The sequence below is a fragment of the Zosterops lateralis genome (genome assembly GCF_965231275.1).
Source record: "Zosterops lateralis genome assembly, chromosome: 17".
NCBI lineage: Eukaryota > Metazoa > Chordata > Aves > Passeriformes > Zosteropidae > Zosterops > Zosterops lateralis.
The window spans coordinates 5,912,162-5,936,154 of NC_139777.1; the positions used below are offsets into that span (position 1 = coordinate 5,912,162).

Below are 23,993 nucleotides of genomic sequence, written 5' to 3' on the forward strand. Positions count from 1 at the left end.
TGAAAATTTGAACACCATTAAGCAGGATTTCAATTTATACTAAGGGGTGAAATACTGACAAAAGAACCATAGACTTTGGTTAAAACAGATAATACTCAAGGCTTTTTTTATTATTATTCCTTTGATGAGAGAATATTTAAGACCCTCTCACATGCAGAGTCACCATGTTAGTACCACAGCCAAAGCAGTGGTTCATACAGATAAAGAATAAAGTAAAATTAATCCAACAGATGTGTTCTGCAAATATAAGAAATTGTTCCAGCAAGTCTTAAAAAATGACAATCACATAAAATACCAACTCCACCTTTTAAGAGCCATCTGGTTTCTTTTATATTATTATGTAAATCTCAAAGCCATTTATCTACCACAAAAACCTGTTTTCCTTCTTATACCCTAAGTCTGGTTCTTGCAAGCCTCCTGCAGCTGGTGGTGTTGGCACTCAACCCTGCCAGGACTGACCACTCACAGACAGGGTGGCCACAGTCAAATGCTCTGCTCTGAGCACTGAGGGGCAAAATTCCAAGACAATCAATTCTCTTTCATCATGGTGGTGTCAGAATGAAGGTTTGAAATCTCCCTTGAAATCTCTGCCAGTAAACACAGATCTATCTGGTCCTCTCAGCTTCAAAGCTCCTAAACTACCCATGCAGGTCTCGTTTTAGGAGAGTAGATTGAAACCCCAGTATTCCTCTAAATATTCAGCTTTCCTTTTTCATTTACCCAAGGTTTGAAAGGTTTCTGCCCCACTGCTAACCAAGGATCAAGTGCAGATTGCTGATTCAAGACAAGGAAAAATAAAAGGGAAAAAGAAAGCCCATGGCATATTTGCTTCTGTTCAGTACAGTAACTTTATACTCTAATAGGTATTTACTAGTCACACTGATATATAATTAATTTCTACTTCCTGCCATGTTCATATAAAATAGTTAGCACTTACTCATGGGAAAGACTAAAAATGGGTGTGAATGACCTGTTGCTCCCCCAAAATCTCACCTGGCAAAACCATCTTTCCCTTCTTTTGCCTTCTCACCTCCCTCAAGGAGTAAAACTCCATCAGAGCAAACAAAAGGAGAATACAGCTTTCATACATTTTAAAAGGTGGAAATTGTATTTGGAGAGAAGATGAAAACTAACTTACAAACTCACTCCTTTACAAAGCCTTCAACATCTGCTGCATAGATGGTAAATACAATTTTAAATTGTCTGATATCTTAACACAAGGAGGTTAAATGCAGGGCAGCTGTTCCCAATATTTATTTAGCCTGAAGTTTCCTACCTGTTTTGGACCTGCAGGAAGGCTTGAATACTGAGATTGTCCGTGATTTTATACAGTATTGCTTGATTTATTAAAGATGCTTTCTCCCTGCAGGTCTTATTACACTGTTCAAAAGGTTGTGTACAACTTACCATAAACAGAAAATTTTAAGCATTTTTGTGTCTAGAATCTCACCCAGAATTATTCTTTTGTATATATCCACGTGTAACCTGGTCCATGAGACATGAATAAAGATCAGCAATTAGCCACAAGTAAACTCCAGGACAACTGGCTTTGTATTGCATCTTGCACACTCTATTTCAAGAATAAAATTGGGGCAAAACATAGTGAAATGCTTTCTAGATACTAACCAAAAGTTGACAAGAATTGATGGATTTTGCATGTTAAAAGTAAATATTTTATTACATATCATGCCCTTGAAAAATTAACTTTGTTTCCATTCAATTTTGTTCAGCATGCCTTGAAATAGGAATGGCAAAAGTTATTAAAGGAACGGATCGCCAAGATTCATGGTACCACAGTGACTGCAATTACCAATTTTCCTGGCTCAGTAAAACAAAACAAACTTTATTTTTAAATAACTACAAAATATTAAACAGTGAAATTAACAGATACCATCTGTGTCTCTCCTTCAGTATGACTGAAATCATCTGGACAGAAAAGCTTTGTGCCACAGACCCACATTCAAAACCTACTGAAGACAGTGGTCATCAATTTTGAAAACCTTTTGGATAAGACCTTGTCACTGCTCTGTCCATGTGCCCTGATCCTGCATGAATCACCGGATACATTATTAAATTCAGGTTCACAAAGATGCTGCCAATGGGTCAGCTACAGTAAAATATTTATATTTCAGAGTAACATTATTTATATATGCTCCCTACCTCTTGCTCTAATTTGCCTTCTTATCACTAGGCTTTTGTTTGTTTTTCAAATGCTGAAAAGACTTTGTTGGTTAGTTCAGGAAATTTGTCTAGACTGTGCTCACAAAGCATATTTGCTCACATTTGACATTTTCACAGGATGGGAAACAAAATGGAAGATCCAAGTTTTTAAGCTCCACAGATGGTACCTAAGCCAGTCAATTTATTTCCAGAATAAGGAGTATCCTTGTTCCAGGCAGTCTCTGGAACAACTCAACAGTGACCTCCAGGACAGGGACTCACACACACTCAGGGCTTTGGGGCCAGCTGAGCCCTCCTGAAATCCATCCATCCATCCATCCACCAGGACATTTACTGCCTCAGAAGTGCCAAACATCCAAGTGCTAAGCTGTGATGTCTCTACAGCCAACAAATGTAAAATGTGGCAATATATAACGGAGCATGTGGCTATTTCACCTATTCAACATTTACCTGTGTCTAACTAGAAGAGGTCTCTAAAATGCTGCTCTCCAGCAGCTCGAAGGTTGAGAACCACCTGTAAACATTTGCGGAACAGTCTCTTTCTAGAAATAGAGACTCCCTAAACAATCAACCTTGAAATGTATCATATATTGTATCTCCAGTGTTATTTACAGATTTCTTGTTTAGTACAACGAACCAGACATGCTGAAAAGGTAGGACTTTTCCAGTCCCCTTTTATATGAAGTACAATAAAAAAGGCACATAATTATTCACCATAGGAGTTGTGCACCAGTCTGAAACTTAAAGCTAAAAAGCTACCCATCAGAGAACTCTCTTTATGAGGCAGTATTGGGATGTCTCCTCTGAACTCAGAATAGAAAGATCTGTCTGTCAATCCCTCTAGGAGAGCTTAAGGAATCCACTTTCCAGTTGGGTTCTTGTCTTCACAAGATTTCCAAGCCAACAAAAAACTCTCGTTAAGCTTCCCACATTATCTTCTGGAGCAAGGAGGAGTCAAACAGGGTATGTGTGTGTCTGCTTTCCTTTTTCTTCTTTCTTTCCTTGGAATGCCCAACTATGGAGGACTCTTGAGAGCCAAGACCTGTTCAAACTAATTTTCTTTAAGACAAATGCCTCACGAGATACGGCACACGGAGCAATGGACACCAGCAGGAGAGGCAGCTCAGCCCCACAGTCAGTGCCGACCGTGTTTGATCCAGTTTCTAATCATCCATTTCTGCCCCGAGCACCTTTGTACAACTAATCTGAGCCCAAAATTTGCATCCTTTGACATTTCCACTTCTAGACAACGGCCAGTGTCTCTGCTGATGATTGGACCGTTCTGGAAAAAAAAAAAAAAAAAAAAAATTAGGGAAAAAAAATATTAGAGGAAGGAACACAAAAGGTGAACAGACTAGAAAAAACAGCATTAGATCTGTAAATCCTTAAAAAAACATTATAAAATGCATTTCTGCATATATCAAGTGATAAATGACCCAGAAAGTGCTAGAAATTCCTAGGAAAAAGCCAGCTAATACATAAAAAGTACCAAAACAATTCCTTTATAACTGCACATTTAGGAATTGCTGGGAAAATCCCCTTAAATCTCTAGAAAGTCTCCAAAAAGCACTAGTGAATCCCTGCAGATCTCAAGAAATAGGAAATCCCAGAGACTGTAATAATGCTTTTGAAAGTCTTAAAAATGATTTGAAGATTCTAGATATTAAAAAATACCTATAAAGGTGCTAGGGGAAAAAAAAATCTAGAAAAATTCTAGAGAAGTTCTAGAAAAAGTTCTAGATGCAAAGACTTCTGGATAGTAAACAATTACAAGCACGTTCTTGACAATCAGGACTGAAATTGAGAATATTCCAAGACAGGATAAGTAAAAATTCCTAGAAAGCACTCCCCAAAACTTCTAGCAATAATGGAAGAATATCCCTTGGTAGCACATGATCTATGGAAAACATATCTGACTGTTTCTAAAAAGCACTGGGGGGAATTCCTAGTACAGCCCTCCCAAGACCTCCTTGTTCTTCATTAAATACTCTCTAGAGCATCATTCCTCTCCAGTTTATCTCTTCAAGGTTTCCTGAGCTTTTCCACACCTGTGTGAAATCCCAGAACCTCTGTGCTGGCCTCAGGACATCTTCACACTTCTTGAGGGTGGGTGTCCTGCCCTTGCCATCGTCCACCAGGCATTTGGAGTCGGGCAGGAAGGCGGTGGAGCCCAGCGGCCCCAGCTGCAGGACACCTTCCGAGCTGTACCGGACGAGCTGGGGGAGAAAGGAGAGTTTTGAGAGGGTGAGGAGCCTTTTGTCCTGCTGCACAACGGGTCTGGCACACCTTGCTGGAGGGTAACTCTTGGGAATGTTGGTAAAACCTAGAACACAACGTTCCCTTCTCCCACACTTCTGCTCCCCACTCACTACTTGGCTGCAAAAAGGGCAATCAAGGGAGTGAAGTAATCAATATGTAAATCGTGCCCACTCAGCAGGAGTTGATTTAACAAGGACACAATGTCAATTTTGTCATGCAGTTTGTTCTTAAGAGCTCTGTTAGAGGCTATTGATAGCAACAAGTCTAATTAGTTTTTGTAAATAAACATTACAAAAAAAAAATTCAACCATGCAACCAGTACCCAAAAATATGAGAGGGAAAAAAGAAGCCATGAGGGGAATGGCAGAAAAATTTGCTAACATATGCTTCAGGCCTACATAATAAAGAATGACACTCTGGTATTTCAGTTTTGTGTAAAGCACATTAAAGCGAAAATGCGCGATGCTAATTTGGCAGCAGGCCAATACATCAAATCAGACTTATCTACTTCTCACTTCTGTACTTAAACCCAGAGTCATTAAACCAGCATAATATTTTGCCCTTCTTACTCTGAAAGTTCAACACCCAGGCGCCAAAAGACTGCAGAGTGGAGCCAGCTACGTGGCTTGTGTGCTGTGAGTCTGGATGCTGCAGGGTGAGGATCTGAGCCACCAAAGAAATGCAATTACCACCCAGGAAATTCACTGCCTGTCTGGTCCTATTGCTGCTATATGGCTGCAATTACTCATCAAGAAAGGGAAGGAAGGTCAGAAGTGCCTGCCATTTATTGGATGCCACTGACCAGTATGTGAGATATCATTAAGAGTCAATCAAAAAAACTCAAATTAGAGTCTGGCTTTCCACCGCCATCCTTATTAACCTCAGAAGAATCATGCTGTGAATAATCATTTCTTGCTGGTGGTAAAAAGAGCATGGTCTACTTGCTCCCAGACCAGATGCTCTTTGACATAGTATGTGTTCATTTTCCCACCTGCCACTTCTGTTCAGAGCAGCCATGTGAAGCACAGAGGTAGAAGAGAGCCTACATCAGAGAAAGCAGAGATAACCACATGAGGATGCTCTGGGTATGAACAGTGCCTTTGTCATGGCAACAGTCTGTACACACTAAATCAAGACACTTTAGGGGTTTTTTTCCACTCTGAGGTTAGGAGGGACATAGGTAAAGTAAGTTCAAGCAAGCAAAGTAACTCAAAATATGAAGGGACTGCCAGGTCAGCCAAATTAAATTTGTTTTTTGTCACATAAAAAGGAGCTGGGAAAGAAAAATACAAATAAAACACAACATTTTCTCTCTCTCTTTTTATTTTAATTTTTTTTTTAAAATAAAACCTGACTGTATATTTCACACTTCTATTTAAAGAGTTTTCAGCAGAGTTCAAATGAACTGCAGGTATGGCTGAAACACTGACCAGAAAATGTATTCATCTTGCTGTCTTTATTCTCTCTCTGCAGTCCCAAAATACCACTCCACAAGCTTGTTGGCTTGGCCTCATGTAGATAATCAGAAGCACTGTTTATAATGGGCTATCTACTCTGTAGGATAGGATAGGTTTTTCTATTTGAGATGAGCAGCATTTTCTGTCTGGTATTAAAATGGTCTAAAACATTCTTTGTCATCAGAATCTCAGCAGCCAGAGTTACATGTGCTCTGCATCACAGTGGCCATTCACTTGGGAAAGACTTTGTTATAGAGCAGCCTATCAAAGCAGAAAGTACCAGTCCTGCTTAGGCTTTAGAAGTGGAAGATACATTAACTCTGTTCCAAACTATTTGCAGTATTGAAAGTGGCAGTTTGTGTTACAGCTCAACAGGGTCAAGGATGGCTCGGTGCAGGAAACTGTCATCTGTGCAATCTTGAGACAAATGGAAAAACATGGGCTTAATTTCCTGAATCTGCACTTTCTGTCAAGTTTTTACGGCTGTTCCAACAGTCATGAAAATTTAGGCTTATTCCACAATAAAACAGAATTCTACAAGACCCACCCACAAAGAATTATCTGAGTTCAGACCATATTGCATAGGAAAGCTGTAGAGCCTGCTTCTGCAAAATCAGACCAGAAATTAAAGTTCAAGAAACCACTGTATGATTAATAACATCTCCCTCCAAAGAATTCCTATCTTAACGTCCAAGAGACAATATAAACTGTGAGAATAAAATAAGCATTAAAATAAGTTTCTTATTACTACAGGATAGAAAGCAGGAACTGGGATACAGGCAATTAAAATTGTACCTCCTGGGTTCAAACTTGATCTTAAGTGTCACTAATGTACCCACAAAGAAATAATCCCTGGATTTGTGATAGGACTTGTTGGCATGATACATCATGTCATGTCCATTCCCAGTGCCAACCAGTCAAAATCAAAAGACAAAGTCCCCTTTTTTAAGAAATATTAAATCTTATTAAAAAAAAAAAAAATCTGTGCAAGTTTTGATGGGCTGAGATTCTTGGATGTCCACACACTCCAAATTGCAAGCTGCAGAAAAGAAGCACACTTTTAAACATCACATGGGGATGGACCTTCACTCAGTTTTTCTCTTTTATCTTGGAAGAGCTGAAGGATTCAAATGACACTGAAGCCAAGTGCTCTATTAAATACTCAAGATCTAATCCTGATACCATCTGCTATTCTGATGTAAGATAGGATAGTTTTCCCTTCAACATTCAGAAATCTGGGCAGAATGCAAAAGATGTCAAAGGTTGCTTATCAAAGCCACCACAGCTGGATCAAAAATAGTCAGCGCTGCTGCCTATAGAATATGATCCTCCAGGAATATTAATGTAGTGAGAAAATGGCAGCCTTAAACTGGAGGGTTTGACTTCAAAAACATCCACTCCTGCTAATTTCCAGTCAAGGGAAAAAAACACCGAATGATTACAGGTAATTGTTTGAGGGAAACAGTGACTAGGATAGGCCTGGTAGCTTCCCACATTAAATTTAACCTTTCTCTCTTGTTCTCCAGGCAAAAGGAAATTGTAAATGGTCCTTCAGTCCTGCAGTTAAGGCAAGCTGTCTGAGGAACTGAAACAGTGAGTGATGCAGGCATCCCAAACTCCCTATATCTCCAGACCACCTGTCCCCTCAAGGCAAACAGATCACAAGTATCAAACTTCCATGTTCGCTCCAGAATCCCACCCACGGCTTCCTGCAAGTGGTGAAACCACCTGTTCATCCACCCTGCTGCCCTGCACGCCAATGTGGGCAGTCACAGCTCTACCCAGCAAAATGTTAAATATCTGCCCTCCAGCAACAGTTTAAGCAGAGCCTTTCATCTCTTCTCATTCCTCTATTTGTGTAGCTGCAAACCCCAGGAATCCGAGCACGGAGCTCTCCCTTCCTTCTGGCTGTTCTCAATGCAGAGGGAGTTCTCTCTTTCACAGCTGCAGTGCCTCCCCTCTCTCTGCTGTGAAAGGGAAGGGAGGGAGGGTGGAGAAAGAGGCTGTTCACTGTGGCCCTTCCATCCCAAGATGCCATTTCATTAAGTTCTCCTCTCTTTCACAGACCATATAATCAGCTCCACATCACGGCGTTCAAGAGACTCTGAGACATTGAATATTTCCACTGGGGCTGTGTAAGTGCTCTCACACGGCTCAAAACCTACATGTGCTGCAAACATTCTGTGAAGCTTCCTGAACAACATATTCCATTTTTAGGGATGTGGCATCTGTCCTCAAAACCCTACTTTTTTTTTTTTTTTTTTTTTTTTTTTTTTTTTTTTTTTTTTTTTTTTTTTTCTCCCACTTATTATTATTTTTTTATTTGATTTTAAATTTTACAACAAAATTGCAAAGAACCACTGGGCTTTGCACTGATTGTGCAACAGAGGCCACACACAGAGGCAGAGCAGTTCAAGACTCCAAATACATTCCTTTATTTACAAATCTTCTGTAGCCCTGGACTGTTTCTCCCAGCAGTATTTGCAAATGGTGTTTTCCAGAAAGCTATTAGACTCAAACTTCAGATCCAATGAACACATATAAAAAGGACACTACTTTTCTGTAAAATAGGTTTTGAAATCAACTCAGACTGATGCAAAACCTTGTCTGGATATTCTTAGCTGTTAGCTTACAATGACTTAGCTCAAGTCAAACTCATTAAACTAAATTGATGTAAACTCAGGCTAAATGCATTCCAGAGCATCCATAAAAGAGCTTGTCCCTGTTTGAATAAAGAAATTTAAAAGCTGATGTCATTACAAAGATGTGATTTATCATGGTGAAAACTGATCTTGAAAATACACACAGGGAAAGGCATTTTGTTTGTGGAGCAGTCACATTGGAGTGGTTTTATTTTGCCACTGTAATGCAGGACAACAACATCCCAGGGAAAGAGAAGGGTGAGACAGAGAGAAAAAGAACATTTTTTCACAGAGGAACAATAATCATATTCCTAACTCAGCTTTCTTTAAACACCTGCCTGATTTGGGTGGGTTGCAGTAGAACCATGTGTACACTAAAATCACTGGAAATCTGCTTGTCAGAATTGAAGAGTATGAAAAACAAACAAGGCTGTAGCTGAACAGGGAGAGGCTTTCACATTGCTAGGACATATGAACACCAGTGATAACCCAACTGGGGAAAGTGAGTTTCATATTTGTATTAATTTATATTCAGTAAGCATGTACAAATAACCCAAATCTCGGCTCAGTAGGGGTATTTTATGTCCTATGCCTGAGATGAAAAATGTCAGAAATGGAAAGCTAAATGCAGCAGACAACTATGCTCACCCAGGCTGATTAGAAGAGGGGCTTTAAAAATGTTTATTTAATATATTAAAACGCTTGCTGTCAACACCTTTCATGCTATGTGCTTGAATATCCTTGATTAGGGTTTGTGCAGCTGTGGTTCTCACACTGAATTAATTTTGTAAATTGTAGTGAGATGATAGAAGTTTTCCAGCTGTGTAATCATTAATTAACTTGGCTGCATTTGAGTGGCTTCAACTCATGCTTGTCTGTGAAATACTCAACTTAGATAAAACATCACCTCTACCTTCGCTTGATGTTTCTTGCAGAATGAAAACTCTTTTCCTGTTTTTTGTTGGTTTGTTTGTTTGTTTTAAAGGGAAATGGAAAAAATTCACTGTAACTTATGTCCTCATCTATTCTCTTCCTGAAGTCAAAGCTTACTCTGTGGAACAGGAATCATGGAGGCAAACAAGTAGGTTAAGGACTTAAATTGCAAAATAAATTACAGTCAGAACCATTTATTTCATTACTCTTCTAAGTGCTAGCACACTGATAGAGATTAGATGTTGCTAAGGGACTTTCTGGAAGGACTTAAATTTGCAACTTTCTGTTCAGATTAGAATGGAGCAAGAGACTGAACTCTCTCTGAGCGCCTTGACATCTCTAACGAGAGTCTTCTTGAGAAGCTAATTTACATCTAATTAAGCAATCCTATTTGGTTACCTTATTCAAAGGCTGCTCCTTCCACCTCTACTAGGAGAGTGTCAGTCAAATACTCCATAATGATCTTGCCAAAGGTGGACATTGTGCCAGTAGGAATTACTGTCTGTCTCACTCTGCCTCCGTGGTGATGCACGAGCCAGGACTCCCAATCAATATTTGTGTGACTGAACCTCGGATAATTGTTAAGCCTGATAAGGTCAGAGTTTATTTACACATAAGAATGTTCATTAACACTGTTTTGACTCAGATGCTACTTCAAAAGAAATTAGAATTGCATTTCTGAAGAAGCTCAAGTCCTGGATTTAAATAACATCCAACTACGAGCATAGAAAGAAGAAATGTCATTTTAAAATCTTGAGACATCTGTAAGAAAATAATAATATGCACAGGGACTGACAAAAAAAAAAGAAATCTTATATTTTAGAAAAGTCTTAACTTAGAGGATATTCCTAATTCCCTTTGAAGTTGATGTTAAATATGTGCTTAACTTTTTGCCTACTCGGGGAATCAAATCAGCAGCTTGATAAATAATTTCTGCCCAGGAGCCTGTTGGACCAAGGAACAGTTAAATTAAAGAGATACCATGAATAAGTCATGTCATAACAAGAACTGCTCACTCACACAGACTACCTAAATTAATTGATCTTCAGTGGATCCCTGTTATTTAAACAAAGTTATGTGAATCTTCTATTTTCCTAACTGAGAACTACAAAGTATAGGATTCACATGCTAAACAACCTTGGAAAAGGCACCCAACAAGACAAGAGTAAAGCCAGACATTTGCCTTTGCAGCTCAGGAATTAAACTGCCAAACTCAACCCAAATACAACAATGTACTCTTTGTTTCTTCTGAATATTCTCAAAGTTCAAGGTTTCTCACTAATGATGGGATTTTCACCATTTACCTGGGAGGACATTCCATGGCATGGATAAAGGATGGCTTTGTCATCCTCTTCAGCCCCCTGGTCCAGGCAGTAGCCACTGGCTTTGCTGTTGCGCACCTGGAACCAGATCAGAATGAAAACAGTTCAGCTGGAAATTACTCCCTATTTCAGTCCAGTCCAGCTAAATCTCAGCTGTGCTGCAGCTACTGGAAGAAGTACTGTGTAAAACTACTCTCTGAGAGACAAATGCTTCCCCTTCAGCTATGACAGAGTGCCAGCAGTGAATCTGCTCCAGGAAAAGACTTTATTTGGACAACCTGCTGTCTTTACACTCCTTGGGTTAGAGTTACATTTTTGGCAATTACTCAAGGATCAGAACTTCCTAGAATTTACTCTAAAAAACCCAGGCCAAGTTTTGCTCCAAATTGCCATTGTGCAAACATAAATTTTGACCCTGTATGTTGAGAATGTGGCTTTACAAACAGGATATGAGCTACCCAGGATTGGTGTTGGACGTGACATGCTTTTGTTTCTTCCTATTCCTGATAAAGAAAAAATCCAAAAAAGCATTTGAAATTTTATTTGAACTGAAAATATAGTACATTGTTAGGTACAGAAGTGACACAAAACAGATTTTATTAAAGGGCACAGATTCAGATATCCAAGGAAGTAAAAAATTCCTGTGCCTCCCCAGACAAGGAGAATTTACAAGTCTATATAAACTGGGATGGAGCTCTTGTAAAAACCCTTCCAGCCTTTCTCTTGAAGCTGGAATCATTACACACATATTTTGAACATAGAAAGCCTTTAGAGATATCATAAACAAGAAGTTATTTAGACAGGCACCTCAAAAGACTCAACAGGTCACTTTTGGTTTAGGCTGTGAGGTACCTGTCTGGCCACCCCATAATTTAGAAACAGCTGCTGCATGAGGTGCCAGAAAAAAAAATCAGCACATAATCCTTCATATTATAGTGTACAAGCATAACAGGGAATCTGATTGGATAAGGGGGCTCACCAAGAACTAAATTTCAGGAGGTTTATTTTTATGGCTTTGGTGCTATAAAGGCTAAAGAAGATGAAGACAGCTTTATGAGATGGCTTTAAAAAAGTGAGAATTGAGTCACTAGGAAATATATTTTTACTACTGTTTCAATCTGTCTCACATCTACTCAATACATTTATTTTCCTTGAAACTCACAAAAATCCAGACATCTTTTCCTCCAGGAAAATAACCAGAACAACAAGCTCAATGTCATTTAGGATGAAGCCTAAAGTAGGACTGAAATGGTTGATTTGTACCAGGTAAATACCTTGTGGCTCTATTCTATGAAAAACATTAAAGAATTTGATATTTGCATCACTGGACTTCCTGCTGGACTCGAGAACCTTCTATGTGACAGCTCAAGAGGAACAAACTTTGTTTTAGAGCCCAGATTGCTCAGGGTCTGGTATAATTGAGGCAACATTGGCACTTCTGCCAACGTTCTTCACTGTTATCGACCTTCTCAGAGCTGACAGATACCAACAGCTCCTCTTGAATTTACTCAACGTCTTTTCTCAGTTCCTCATGGGGATAGTTATATTAGGATGCAAAGTGATATTATGGAATAAAACTTGCAATTTGTATCAATGTCTCAAGTGCCTGACTTATTTTTATATGAAGTCAATCAAATGGAAGAGAAAGGAACAGTCTCCATTTAGTTGTCTTGTGGGAAAATACATTGCCTTTGGATTTAATTGCAGCTCATGTAGACAATTGTTTTAGCTCTGTTGACCAGCGACATTTTCTTTGTGATGTCTGTGGCATCTTATTTGGGAAAACGATTGCCTCAAACTTATGTCTCAGTATTTTAAAAGGAGAGCCAAGGAGGTTGTATGTCGTTGTCAGTAAGGATGACTTCGCTTGCTGCCCTCCAATGAAAGGAATGGGACTTCTCAAAGCCACACTCCTTAGTTGATACAATTTTGCATGAGGCCAGGTGTTATGAGCCCCATGAAGGTGTATCAAGCTCTGAGGGTTGACCAGCGACCTCCCAGAAATGTCCTAAATATAATTACCGGGAGGGCTGATTGGGTGTGTTTTGAAAAAGCAAAAAGGTTTTAATAAAAGAGAAAATAACAAACTATACAGAACAAAAGAACAAAAGCTGTGCACAGTGCAGGGAAGGCCCTTGTACCTGCTAAGACACCCCAAAAGGTGCCAAGAGACTTTGTGCTCATTCTTAGGTATACAGTGATCAAGGAGGGGTTTTTGGCAAGCTGCCCCATAGAAACGGCTACAGGTCTTGAGGTACATTCGAAAGACCCAACAGGTGCCTTTGTCTGAGCACTGGGCTAATTATGGTGTGAGAAGCATAGAAGATTCTGGTTCTTCTTCCTTAAAAGTTCCAGGGGTGTAACTCAAACTCTTTTCCTAATATGGAAACACCCACTGGGGTGTGTGGGTGCAATGCAACACTTAGTGCTGATTAAAAGGAGGGGAGGGTGTTTTTTTGCTGCCACTGCTGCACTGATGTGTAATTGCTCTGTACACCCTGATAGCCAGCTCTGAAAGGACTGCTGGAGGGCAGCTGTGATGTGTTTCCAAAGACATGCAGTACCTCTCCATAAGTGACTGTGTTGTTGTAAACTCTCATCTCAGGGTACACATTCTCCAAGTACCACTTAAAGCTCCGGCACTGCAGTCGCTGTCGCAGAGCAATTCTTTCAGAAACGTCTCCAAAGTCAACTCCGGGGTTCTGCAAAGCAGAAAAGCGAATAAAGAAATCTCACTGCACTGGCTTTATGGTTGTTATCTTTACTGAAATCAAACTGGAGTTCATTTTGTATACCAAGCTGTATTTCCCTATTTTCCTCCCTTTGTTGCAAGCAGCAGCTCATCAAACAGCTGCTGTTGAGTGCAGACAATAAATATTAATGAAAGCCAGTGGAAAAAGAAGCATAAAGAACAAGCAAAACCCCAAAATAAATCAAAATAATAAGAGTACAATAAGAATGTTGTTACTTACAGGAGTTCTAAGTGTTTGCAATCAATCCCGAAGCCTTTGCTTTCAGAATCATTTAGAATTTAGGCAGTAATTCTGATCTAAAATATGGCAGCCTGGTCATGCTTTACTCTAGTAAGAGATTTGAGTATTCAGTAATGTAAATGATGTCAGAACAGATCAGTTAAACTTCAAAGCAAAGCTGCTCAAAAAGTCATTAAGCTTCACTAAGCATTCATATAGACCTGCATTCAGTTTTTACTAGAACTGGAGCTCATTTGCAGACTTGAGCCATAGAATGCAGTTAAACTCAAAACCTTTATAATTCTACTTCAGAATTTAATTCACGTTGAAATACAAATCCCATGAAAGACACAGGCTGGAAGATTCGAGTTAATAAGAACAAAGTCAACCATTTAAAACTGGTGGGTCCTGAGTTAGAGTCTGTTGATTTAAAGTGTTATAAATCATCCCAGTTCAACATTAAGACTGTAAGAGTTACCTCATCCAAAAACCTTTTCTGACACTATATTAATCAAATGGACTGAAACTGGGGAGTTTTGCATGAGATCTTCCTGAAGTGCCTTGTGCTTTTCCTTTACAGAAGAATATCTGTACATTTTACGGATTGTTTTTAATGCAGGGTTACAAGACAGCAGCAAATCTTAGCTCAGGGTTTATTAAGATCCCCAACAGATGCCTGGTGTTCAGGAGAGAATACAAGTGTAATACTGAACAGGTTTTCCTATTTGCCACATAAAGAGTTTGCTGTGCTCACTGCTGCTTGCTGATGCACGTTCTGTCAGGGGCCCTCAGTGCAGCATCCATTCAAATGAATGTTAATTTACGTAGTACTTGAGGCTGTGTGGAAGAAGAGCAAACCTCTGAGGCACTCGGTGCAATAAATCATTCAAAGTAAGATTCCTTTATCACTTAAATTCTCGAGGAATAGATCATTAGTGGGGACACAGCAAGTATTTGGTTAACTGAAATAAAGCTGCGCTGACCTGCTGCTGAAGATTATAGGAACATGATCTTGCAGATGTTGCCCAAGGCCATCTGCTGATCTGGATAAACATTATGCACACAATCTCAATAACCTGTGAATTGTGAAAAAGATGGTGGGAGTTTTAAAAGAGTTAATTTGGATGGTTTTGTGGTATGGGAACTCCCTCTTCTCAGACCTATTTAAAATGAGGCAACACAGTGCCCTTTCTGCAGTTTCTGCTGTTTCTACAGAGCGCAAGGGCAGCAAATTGAGCAGCTATGAAAAGCTGTTCTTACCCTGTGTGCCAGCTGCAGTCACCATGGGCAGGTTACAGTGTGATGGTACAAGAATGAGGTGTCCACAGGATTTACTTTGTGGACATGTTCTTTTTAACCAGCTAGCAAGGTTTCTAATTCCCCTGCAGAAGGTTTTTGTGATGGCTTATGCCAGTACAGTACCTCTGTCGTCTGTATTGAACACTACAGTGAAAAATGTCATGAAGACTAACATCAGCTTCCTTTTCCTGAGAGCTAATAGGCTTATTTTTATGATGCACATTTTATCAATCAATCAATTTATTTTATGGAAAGGAAATTTTAATGTTCAGTAGTTCTGCTGATTTTATGTCTTTTATTGTAGATGTGCCTGGTTTTTTTTAAAAGCTCTGCTGTATAGCTCAGTGCAGAAAACTGCATCAATAAGTAATCTCAGAGAGATTAAAGGAAATCATGTTTTGGTGTAAATGCTTATTTAAATATCATCTTTCCTCAGAATTCATTTGCACATGTCATCAAGCAAGCAAATTTACAGAGGTTAGTTTTTCATCTCCTAATTGAAAACTGACCATTTTAGCAAGTGTATTTTATGTGTGCAGACAGGGCCAAAATGCCCATAAATCTTTAATGGACACTGCTCTGTCTTTCTCCTACCGTCACAGAAATCTTGTGTGGAAAAAGTGATGCAATATTGCCTTTCATTAAGGCAAAATAATTATCTTCAATTATCTCTTGTGCCAAAAACACATTTCGGAGACCTTGCACAGTGTCCAATATTGAACAGCAGTGAGTGAATTTAGAGCTGTGAGAATATCTAACATATTCAGAGATCACATGGACAAGGAGGAAACATTGCTCCTCCAGGTATGTGTATTTTAAAAACTGTAAGAGGAAAGAACAAAAATGGGGTTTCACATATTAACTAGGTACCAAAGCATGAGTAGATGTTTAGGACAGACTAAATCTAATGAAGTCTTTGACAAGACTCCCATGATTTTGATGAACTCCAGGTCATAAGTGAATATTCCCAAAGATGCCACTGGGTTTGCATATTTTCCTGTCCTGATAGGAATGTTCCTGTTTCTATTTGCTTCAGCTCTGGGCAAACCCCTGCTAAAAGGGTTAATTAAACCATCCTTACTTACAGATCAATGTATGTCACCCCTCAGTTGCTCTCTCTGTGCCCCTTCACATGAATAATTTGGATGCAAACACAGCCAAGGAATACAGCAACAGCCAGCTTCCACCTGGCTGGGATATAACATAGAACTCTTCTCTGCAAGAATTATGCTCAGTGCAGAAGTAGTATGTGATATACTTTCAGAACAAAGTGATAAACTGAACCTTCAGTTTATCTAATATTCATATTACACGGGTTCCTAGAGGCCCCCATGTGCCATCTACAATTCGTATGTGCAGTGAGAAGCAGAATGTGCCCATATTGCACCTTTCAGCCTGTGGACAATAAAGCTATTTCATGTGGGATTCTTTTATTGCATACTTTTTTTTTTATGCTGTTGAGGTCTATTGAGTCTCACGATGAATGATGATATTTATTTATGGACATTTCCGTCGTCCCCACCATTGTAGCATATGAACACCTCAGAGTTTAACGGTGCCCCAAATTAATGACTTCTGGGGGAGCACATAAACCTGAGACATTTTACTCTGGTTAAATGATAAATCTGTGTCACTGCATACAACAGTCTGGACTGAGTGCACAACTAAACTCAGACTGAGGAAGCAAGTTCACATGGCAGAACTCTCCGTAATGAGCTTGCACCAAAACTCTCTCCCTAAGCTTAGCCTACTTCATGCTGCTGTAGTAACACCCTTCACCTCCAAGAGCTAACAAGGAATAGCTTGGTGTTTCTGCCTCTGCTCAGGACAGAGTGTGAGCTGTACTTACTGCCATGGGGATGTTCCAGGCCATGTAAACGTGTGACTTGAAGTCGTCCATCCAGACCTCGGCGGCGCGCAGGGCGTTGCGCTTTGCATAGTAGTCGATGTCGTTGTTGTAGGGCTTCTTGGTGCGCTCGATGTGTGCCACACGCGAGCAGGGCAGCACCTCCATGCTGCCCCCGCACTGCCACACCTGGGGGAGGCACAGAAAACACCCACATAGCACCTTTTTCCCTCTTTAGAGGCAACGCAAGTGCTGCTCTGCAGGTGCTGCGTGTAGAGAGTTGAGGGCTATGGAATGGGTCAAAAGGATTGCACAATTTACCTCTTGCTGCGTGTTGCAGGGGAGTCTGAGGAGGATGCAGATGGCTGCATTTAGAAGCCATAAAGAGACAAGTCCTTCACCATAATATCACTGTTCTTGGGACCATCAGGCAGAGAATAAATCATGAGGTGGTAACCTCTGCCATGGGTGTTATTTTAACAGAGTGTTTGTTACCGAAATGTCAACAAAAATCAGCTGTGTCATCTGGCTGTGTTTGACACATGAATGGGGTACTGGAAAGGGCTCTAGGGTCATCCCAGAGCCTGCTCTTCTCCAGACTAAACATCTCCAACTCTCTCAGACTGTCTCCACAGGAGAGGTGCTCCAGACCTCTCATCATCTTATCTCTCTACCCCAGACCTGATGAAGAGGGCTGAAAGGGGCTGAGTGCAGACTGCATCACCCAGCCTGCCCAGACACCATGGAACCCACACTGTGCAATTTTCCCCCTGCTTTATTTACTGTCTGAACTCCCAGGCAGGGGACAATGAGGACTTGTCTCTTTGCATCAGCAAGAACTGGAGTGATGCAGAGTGAGGGAGGCTTATCGATTCAGCTCCCTCAGGTTTGCACCTAGTAGTAGAGTCTAGCTGAAGTAAATGAAAGGTATTAAAATATAAGCAATAATTCAGTACTTTCCAAGGTTGCCTTTTACTGAGAATAAAAGCACATTTCCATACAAGATGCATTCCAGAACTATACTGGGGTAGTTCTCCACCTAACCTGCCTTCTCAAGGACAAAGATAAAGTGCTTGGGAAGTGGCAAATAAAAATCTCCTCTGCTCTGCCTTTTCTTTTTTAATACTTTGTCCAGTAGAATTTACTTGCTGCTTTCCAAAGAGTTCTGTAGTAAATCACTGGCCACTGAAATTTACATTTGATAAATGGAATACACAAAAAAACACACTGCTCATAAATTTGGACTGACGTGTGTGGAGGGTTTCCAGTGCAAAGAGGAAATTCTACCAAAAAAATCACCAAAAAACACCAAAACCAAACCCAAACATACAAGCAAACAAACACATCAAACAACAACAACAAAACCCCCCAAAAGCCACACACACACACACAAAATAAAAATACATACATACATACATACATATATATATATATAAATTGATTTTCATAATCAGAAGGAGAAATGAGCAGAACACTTTAGTATACTGCTATTTGCCCAACCCAGCCTGGAAGTCAGCTATTTAATGCACAGCACATTTTTCTTTCTATTGATATGCCTAATGACCTTGTAACTCTTATTTATGTATTTTGGTACCAAGGGCAAGTACATTATCTGAGTGACAGATTTATTTCCTTTGAATGCCAGTGCTCACACAAGCCTGAAAATGAAAAGGTACTAAACTGCAACATTCAAGAAAACAGTTTAGCTCATCTGTAAATTCAACACAAACAGTTATTTATCAGTGATAAATTCTCCACAGATGAAATCCACAGGGAACACAGACACCTGGCTTTGAAGGAAACACAATAAAAAAAGGCAGCAGCAGCCTCAGGCCAGATAGCTGTCACTCTGTCTGATCCTGGTGCTCAGCTCTCAGGATGGGTCTGGCTCTGGTGTGACTGCCCCATCCATAATCCCTTGGACTGCTTTCCACTGACACTGCTTTCCACTTCTTCCCTTTCCCCTCAGCCCAGTTTTGCTCTTTAAAGAGGCAACATCTGCTGAAGAGGAGGAAAGAAGGAAGGAAACACTCAAGGAAATTTTTCTTCCTTAGAAGATGCTGAAATTTACCCCAGATTTCCTGGGAATATGTAACTTTTAACACCAGCAGGGGATGTTTCCCTGGATAAGAATATTTCCAATCCCAAAGAAAGAGAACTGGATGTAGAGCACAGGAGGCAAGGAGTCAGATAGTTGTGTATCACCAAGTGAACATCATCGTGCCACCATTTCTCCACACCCCAGACAAATGTCACAGCTGCTCAGTTGTGGTAATTTCTTTCCAGGCCAGACAAAGCCTCCTGTTTTACCTCATGAAAAATTAGCTGCTGTTCAGTGGAGCACAGACATGACTCAGTATCCCCACACCCTTTCAGCACATGGCTAAGTACAGGGTGAAGATCTTGTCTCCTTCCCTTCCAGCCCAATAATTACTTAAACTTACACTAAATACAAGAGTTTCTGTAGTATAACCAAATATGTGCATCCAAATCTGGGCAAGATCCCAGCAGTTGAGAGCCCTCATGTGAGATTTGGATGAATACTCGAGACTTGTGCTCGAAGGAGGAGGATGGGATGTTCAGCAGCACCTTCTCCTCTCTGGACACAGAGTTGTGTGATGCAGAAAACCATTGCCTGGCTGCTTCTAACAAAGAGTGAAAGAATGACAAACCTTTACTGCATGAGTCAGGTAAGAGAGAGGTGAGTCAGTGGCTGGTCCTGAAAGTGGTTGATTCCCTCTCTCTTTTCATTCTCAAAACTGTCCTTAATGACCCATTTTAACAGTAGCAGACAACACATTTCTTTCCACATCAAACTATGAAATTATGCCAGGAAAATAATTACATGCCTCTGTAAAGCACTTATCAAGCAGGATCCTTAAAGTACCTTACTGGGGGAAGCAAACTATTTCTAACTGTGAACATAAAATGATGCCCAAGGCCCTCCAAAGTGACACATTTCAGGCAATCAGAGAAAGCTGCCTTCTATATCTATGGCTTATCTTCTGGGATAACAACACATTTCCAGCCCAAGTTTTTCCTCTCATATGCCAACAGTAAATGTGTGTCTCAAGGTTCATTCACTGAGCTGGTGGCAGCGTTACAGTCTCTGAGCTGCTCCCCCCAAGGATGTGCATTGCTGAAAATCCCACTCCACCTTCTCTTCCCCCTTGGAGAAACAAATCCCTTAGAGCAATTTTTTATTTTATTTTGGTTTCACAGCATGCACTCATCAAACCTGCACTGAGGGGCAACAGCCCAGGCACCAGGGAAGGCCAGGAGCAGCAGCAAAGCAAGGTGTGTTCCCCTCGACTTGGTGCAGCAGAGCAGCCCAGGGACTCAGCTTTGCCTCTGTGAGCATCACACTGTGCAACATTTTAAGACATGATCAAGTAATTCCAAGAGACACTCAATTTATTTGCTAATTGTAGCTAATTTCTAATTTCAGCACTGCTCTTTAGGCTGCTATAAACAAAACTGATAGCAATTTAAATGTTACCATAGCCGTGTTACCTTAGCATTTTTACTGCTAATTATCTCAATCAACTTTTCTATAAACAGACATATTAAGTATTGAGAAGAACAAGTACCCCCATCAGGAGTAAATTACAAACTGAGTGATAATGTTTGTGGCTTGCACTATAATGATTTACTGACACTAATTATCAGCTATTCCTGCACACCTGAGGTGCGGCTGTCCTACAGGAACATGTTTGTTTATGCAGCAGTGTGCTGGACATCACATTTTATGCATGAGAGAAAATCTGAGATGAGGCCGTGTCTTGTCTACCATGGCCTCAACTGTGCATCAGTTCTCTGAAGGCAGGTTGGATATATTATTTAAAAAGGCTAATAAGGTGCCAGGCTTTAATTCTTGCCAAACAAGAATAAATTTTCCAAGGAAATGCATTTTCCCACGAGTACTTTCTGATAAAGATCAAAACCATCCTTATCAGGATTTAAATAATTAAAGTAAAAAAGAGTTAAAACCAGCCTGGCCACCACTAAGTAGGAAGTAGAGCTGGCCACAGTGCTGGGCTAATCAATTACTAAATCTTGGCAACACAGAGAGAGAGAACATTGCTGATGTGGTCTCCTGCTCTGCAGGTGAGACCTGTTTCCAGCAGCACCATGTCCTGCAGAGTCAGAGCTCAGAAATATCCTGGGATTTAATATTTCCCATTTTTACTATTTAAAATATTATTCCTGGGATTTAATATTTGCCATTGGCAAGAGAGTGGCTGCAGCTCCCAGGAGGCTCTTACTGATTATAGGGAGGGCTTTTCCCTCTCTATGGAATTGGAGATCCGTAAATTGAATATCACATTATTGTGTACACTGAAGTGACTGCACAGGGTTATTTAATTTGGTGCAGATGATCTCACTAAAAGCAAAATCAATAGGAAAAAATAAAAATGGCATCAGTATGAAGGAAAAGCTGGGGAGAGAATTTTAACTTTGAAAACTTAGACTGGAAGTAAAGATCATGGTCCTTAAGAACTTTGTACCTTGCTGTGAATTTTGCAGTTTAAATACCCTGGTGCTCAGTGAGAGAGAAAAAAGGAAAGTCTCAGATTCTCTCTTTTCTATCAAATAGACCTTTGATTTAAGCAGCTGGAGAGATGAGGTATCCCAGAATGTGTAACAGTGGAAAGGACACTTCAGTGTATGGGGGATTTGCTTCCAAATCATCAGCCTTTGCCTACGCTTTCAAACCCTCTTCATAGACACACCAGTTCCATCCATTCCTCTCAACACCACAAGTTTATAGATGCCAAAGCAACTCCAATGGAGTGTGACCCAGGCATTTGCAACGTGTTGGTCTCCACCTCTTTTCCAGGAGACCTGGGGTTTGTCCAGCTTTTCTAATAATATAGAATGTTGATCAATTAATGAAGTTTTCAGTACCCTGAGGCTTTGAGCCCACTTTTCACAGGTAGCAATCTCTCTGGAGGTGTCACTGCACAATGTGCACAGGTGCTGCAGCAGCTTTGTGCTTTATCTGCTTCCACAAACTTGAGAACATTTCAGTGACCCTTTCCTGAAAGGAATAATCACAGTCTGCATCTTCCAGCAGCAACAAAATGGAAGGAACCAGCTTCAAAACACACATGTGGCAGCAGGGTCCCTCATTTCTGATATACCCAGCAGAGGATGTCACACCTGGCACTGGTGCCATGGCCCTGCCAGAGGCAGCATTTCAGAGGTGGATGTTCTGCACATCCTGAAACAAAACCCTTGTGCAGGAACAAGGCTCTGATGTTTAATGGAGCAGTTCTGAACTCTGCCTGAGCAGCACTTCACAGAAGTAGCCTTTTAGATTTCAAACTTTCCTTTTCTGAGTGAAGGCAGCAGAAGAGATGGAGGAGTTTTTAAAGCAGCTCAGATATGCCTGTTTTATGATATTCCAGCGTGGGCATTCTTAAAAGTCAGGGACCTCAGGTTTTCTTTGATTTTCAAGGCGAAGCCTACCAGAAACGGATGTCTTCTAGACTGCCTACACACACCTACAGCACGACTGGGAAAGATTTTTCTATGATGAAAGAGTTTCCACAGGTTTCAGAAATTTTGTTGACCTAAATTATCAAGAATAACATCAATTTTAAATGTTTTCACTGATTGAAACACAAGCTCTTTGTTACCTCCACCTGTGTCCCCCACAAAGGTTTTTCTGAAACTGAGGAACTGATGATTTTCAGAATATCTGCTTGGTGTTAAAAGCTTTTTTAATGTAAGATCATATATATATGTAATCTGAAAGGTCAGTTTAAACTGAAAACACAAACCTTTGTTGTAAAAATAAAATAACACAATCTTTTGGTGACATTAAAACCAGTATTTGTTGTATTTAGAATTTTTGTCAAAGCGCAGTGTGTTCAAAGGAAATATTTTTGGTTTAATTTATCAGCTGGATCTGACAGAGGGATCGAATTGTGGTTCCTGGAGGTGACAAAATCCTGATTTCTGACAAAACTTGCAATACCTGAAGGGCAGGAGGACAGGTAGTAAATTCACAGCAGACAGCACTGAGCCCTCTTCAGCCCCTGCAACACCACAGTGTAAAATAAAATCTATGGGTACAGCAGGTACAGGAAAGTTCCTACTCTGGCGAAGTCAAACAAAGGTAACTCTTAATTCTCAAAAACCTGCTGTTTCATTCTCTCTCTCCAGTCAGCCATGAACCAACAAGGTCTAAATCAGAAGCAATTCTTCAAAGTGTATTTGAAAGATGACAATAAAATCCTTTCCCATCTGAAACATGGGAGCTTTGTACTTATCCTCCATGTGCCAACTCTTCTAGTGCCCACACTAGAAAAAAAAAAAAAATTAACAGGAATGTAGCACACTCAGTGTTCTTGCATCTCTGATATTGACAATTTATGTAGATCACTGAAAACTGATCTTTCAAAGCAATTTATAGCCTGACATTTTCTTGTTTTCTAATGGAGTTTTATGGATATTCTCTCCTGCATGTATTCTCAGAGCTGCCTAGAGAGTCATATTTAATCAGCTGTGCTAGATAAAGTGCTCTCTGTTTTTCACTTCACATAGGAAGCTGTTAGAGACTGGGGAGTTGTCATAATCAAACACATCATATGGAAAAATTAATCACATGGACTCGTTTTGTTCATCAACTGCATTTTTATCATCATCTTTAAAGGCAGCTGTAATTATGGTTTAAAAACGTCCCAACTGTCATTTCTCAAAATAGCCTGTGCTAGTTCATGGTGCACTTAGCGAGCAAAAATCTTTCCACGTTGGGACAAACCAGCTTACATCAGAGAGACTTTCAGCTGCCAAAAAGAGACTTGAACAAAGGAAGAAATCACATCTCAAGATCCACAGATTTTTGTTTTGTCAGAGGTTTCAGGATAAACTTCTGACCTGTGCTTTCAAATTCCAGGACCCAAAAGGGTCCTTGGTTGACTGATCCTGACACTGACTCGGTGACAATCCTTCCTTTTTGCTCCCAACTCCTGCTCAAAGCAGTTTGCAGATAATCTGCTCACAGCAGATGTAGAGGGAGTGTGACAAAACCTCAAACATGAAAGCTAATTCTGTTATTAGGAGTCTTATCCCAT

General features: G+C 40.2%; 1 protein-coding gene across 1 annotated transcript in view; it reads right to left on the reverse strand.

Moving 5' to 3' along the window:
* Positions 1-1,818: 1,818 nt before the first annotated feature.
* GALNT9 (polypeptide N-acetylgalactosaminyltransferase 9) overlaps positions 1,819-23,993 on the reverse strand; it is a gene marked incomplete at its 5' end in the record, with an annotated part of 123,828 nt that continues 101,653 nt past the window's right edge. The window contains 5 exons of the mRNA XM_083874065.1: positions 1,819-3,463; positions 4,230-4,397; positions 10,777-10,872; positions 13,359-13,496; positions 16,915-17,100. Coding sequence (XP_083730191.1) covers positions 3,317-3,463; positions 4,230-4,397; positions 10,777-10,872; positions 13,359-13,496; positions 16,915-17,100 — 735 coding nt within the window. The 3' untranslated portion in view covers positions 1,819-3,316. The remainder of the gene's footprint in view (positions 3,464-4,229; positions 4,398-10,776; positions 10,873-13,358; positions 13,497-16,914; positions 17,101-23,993) is intronic.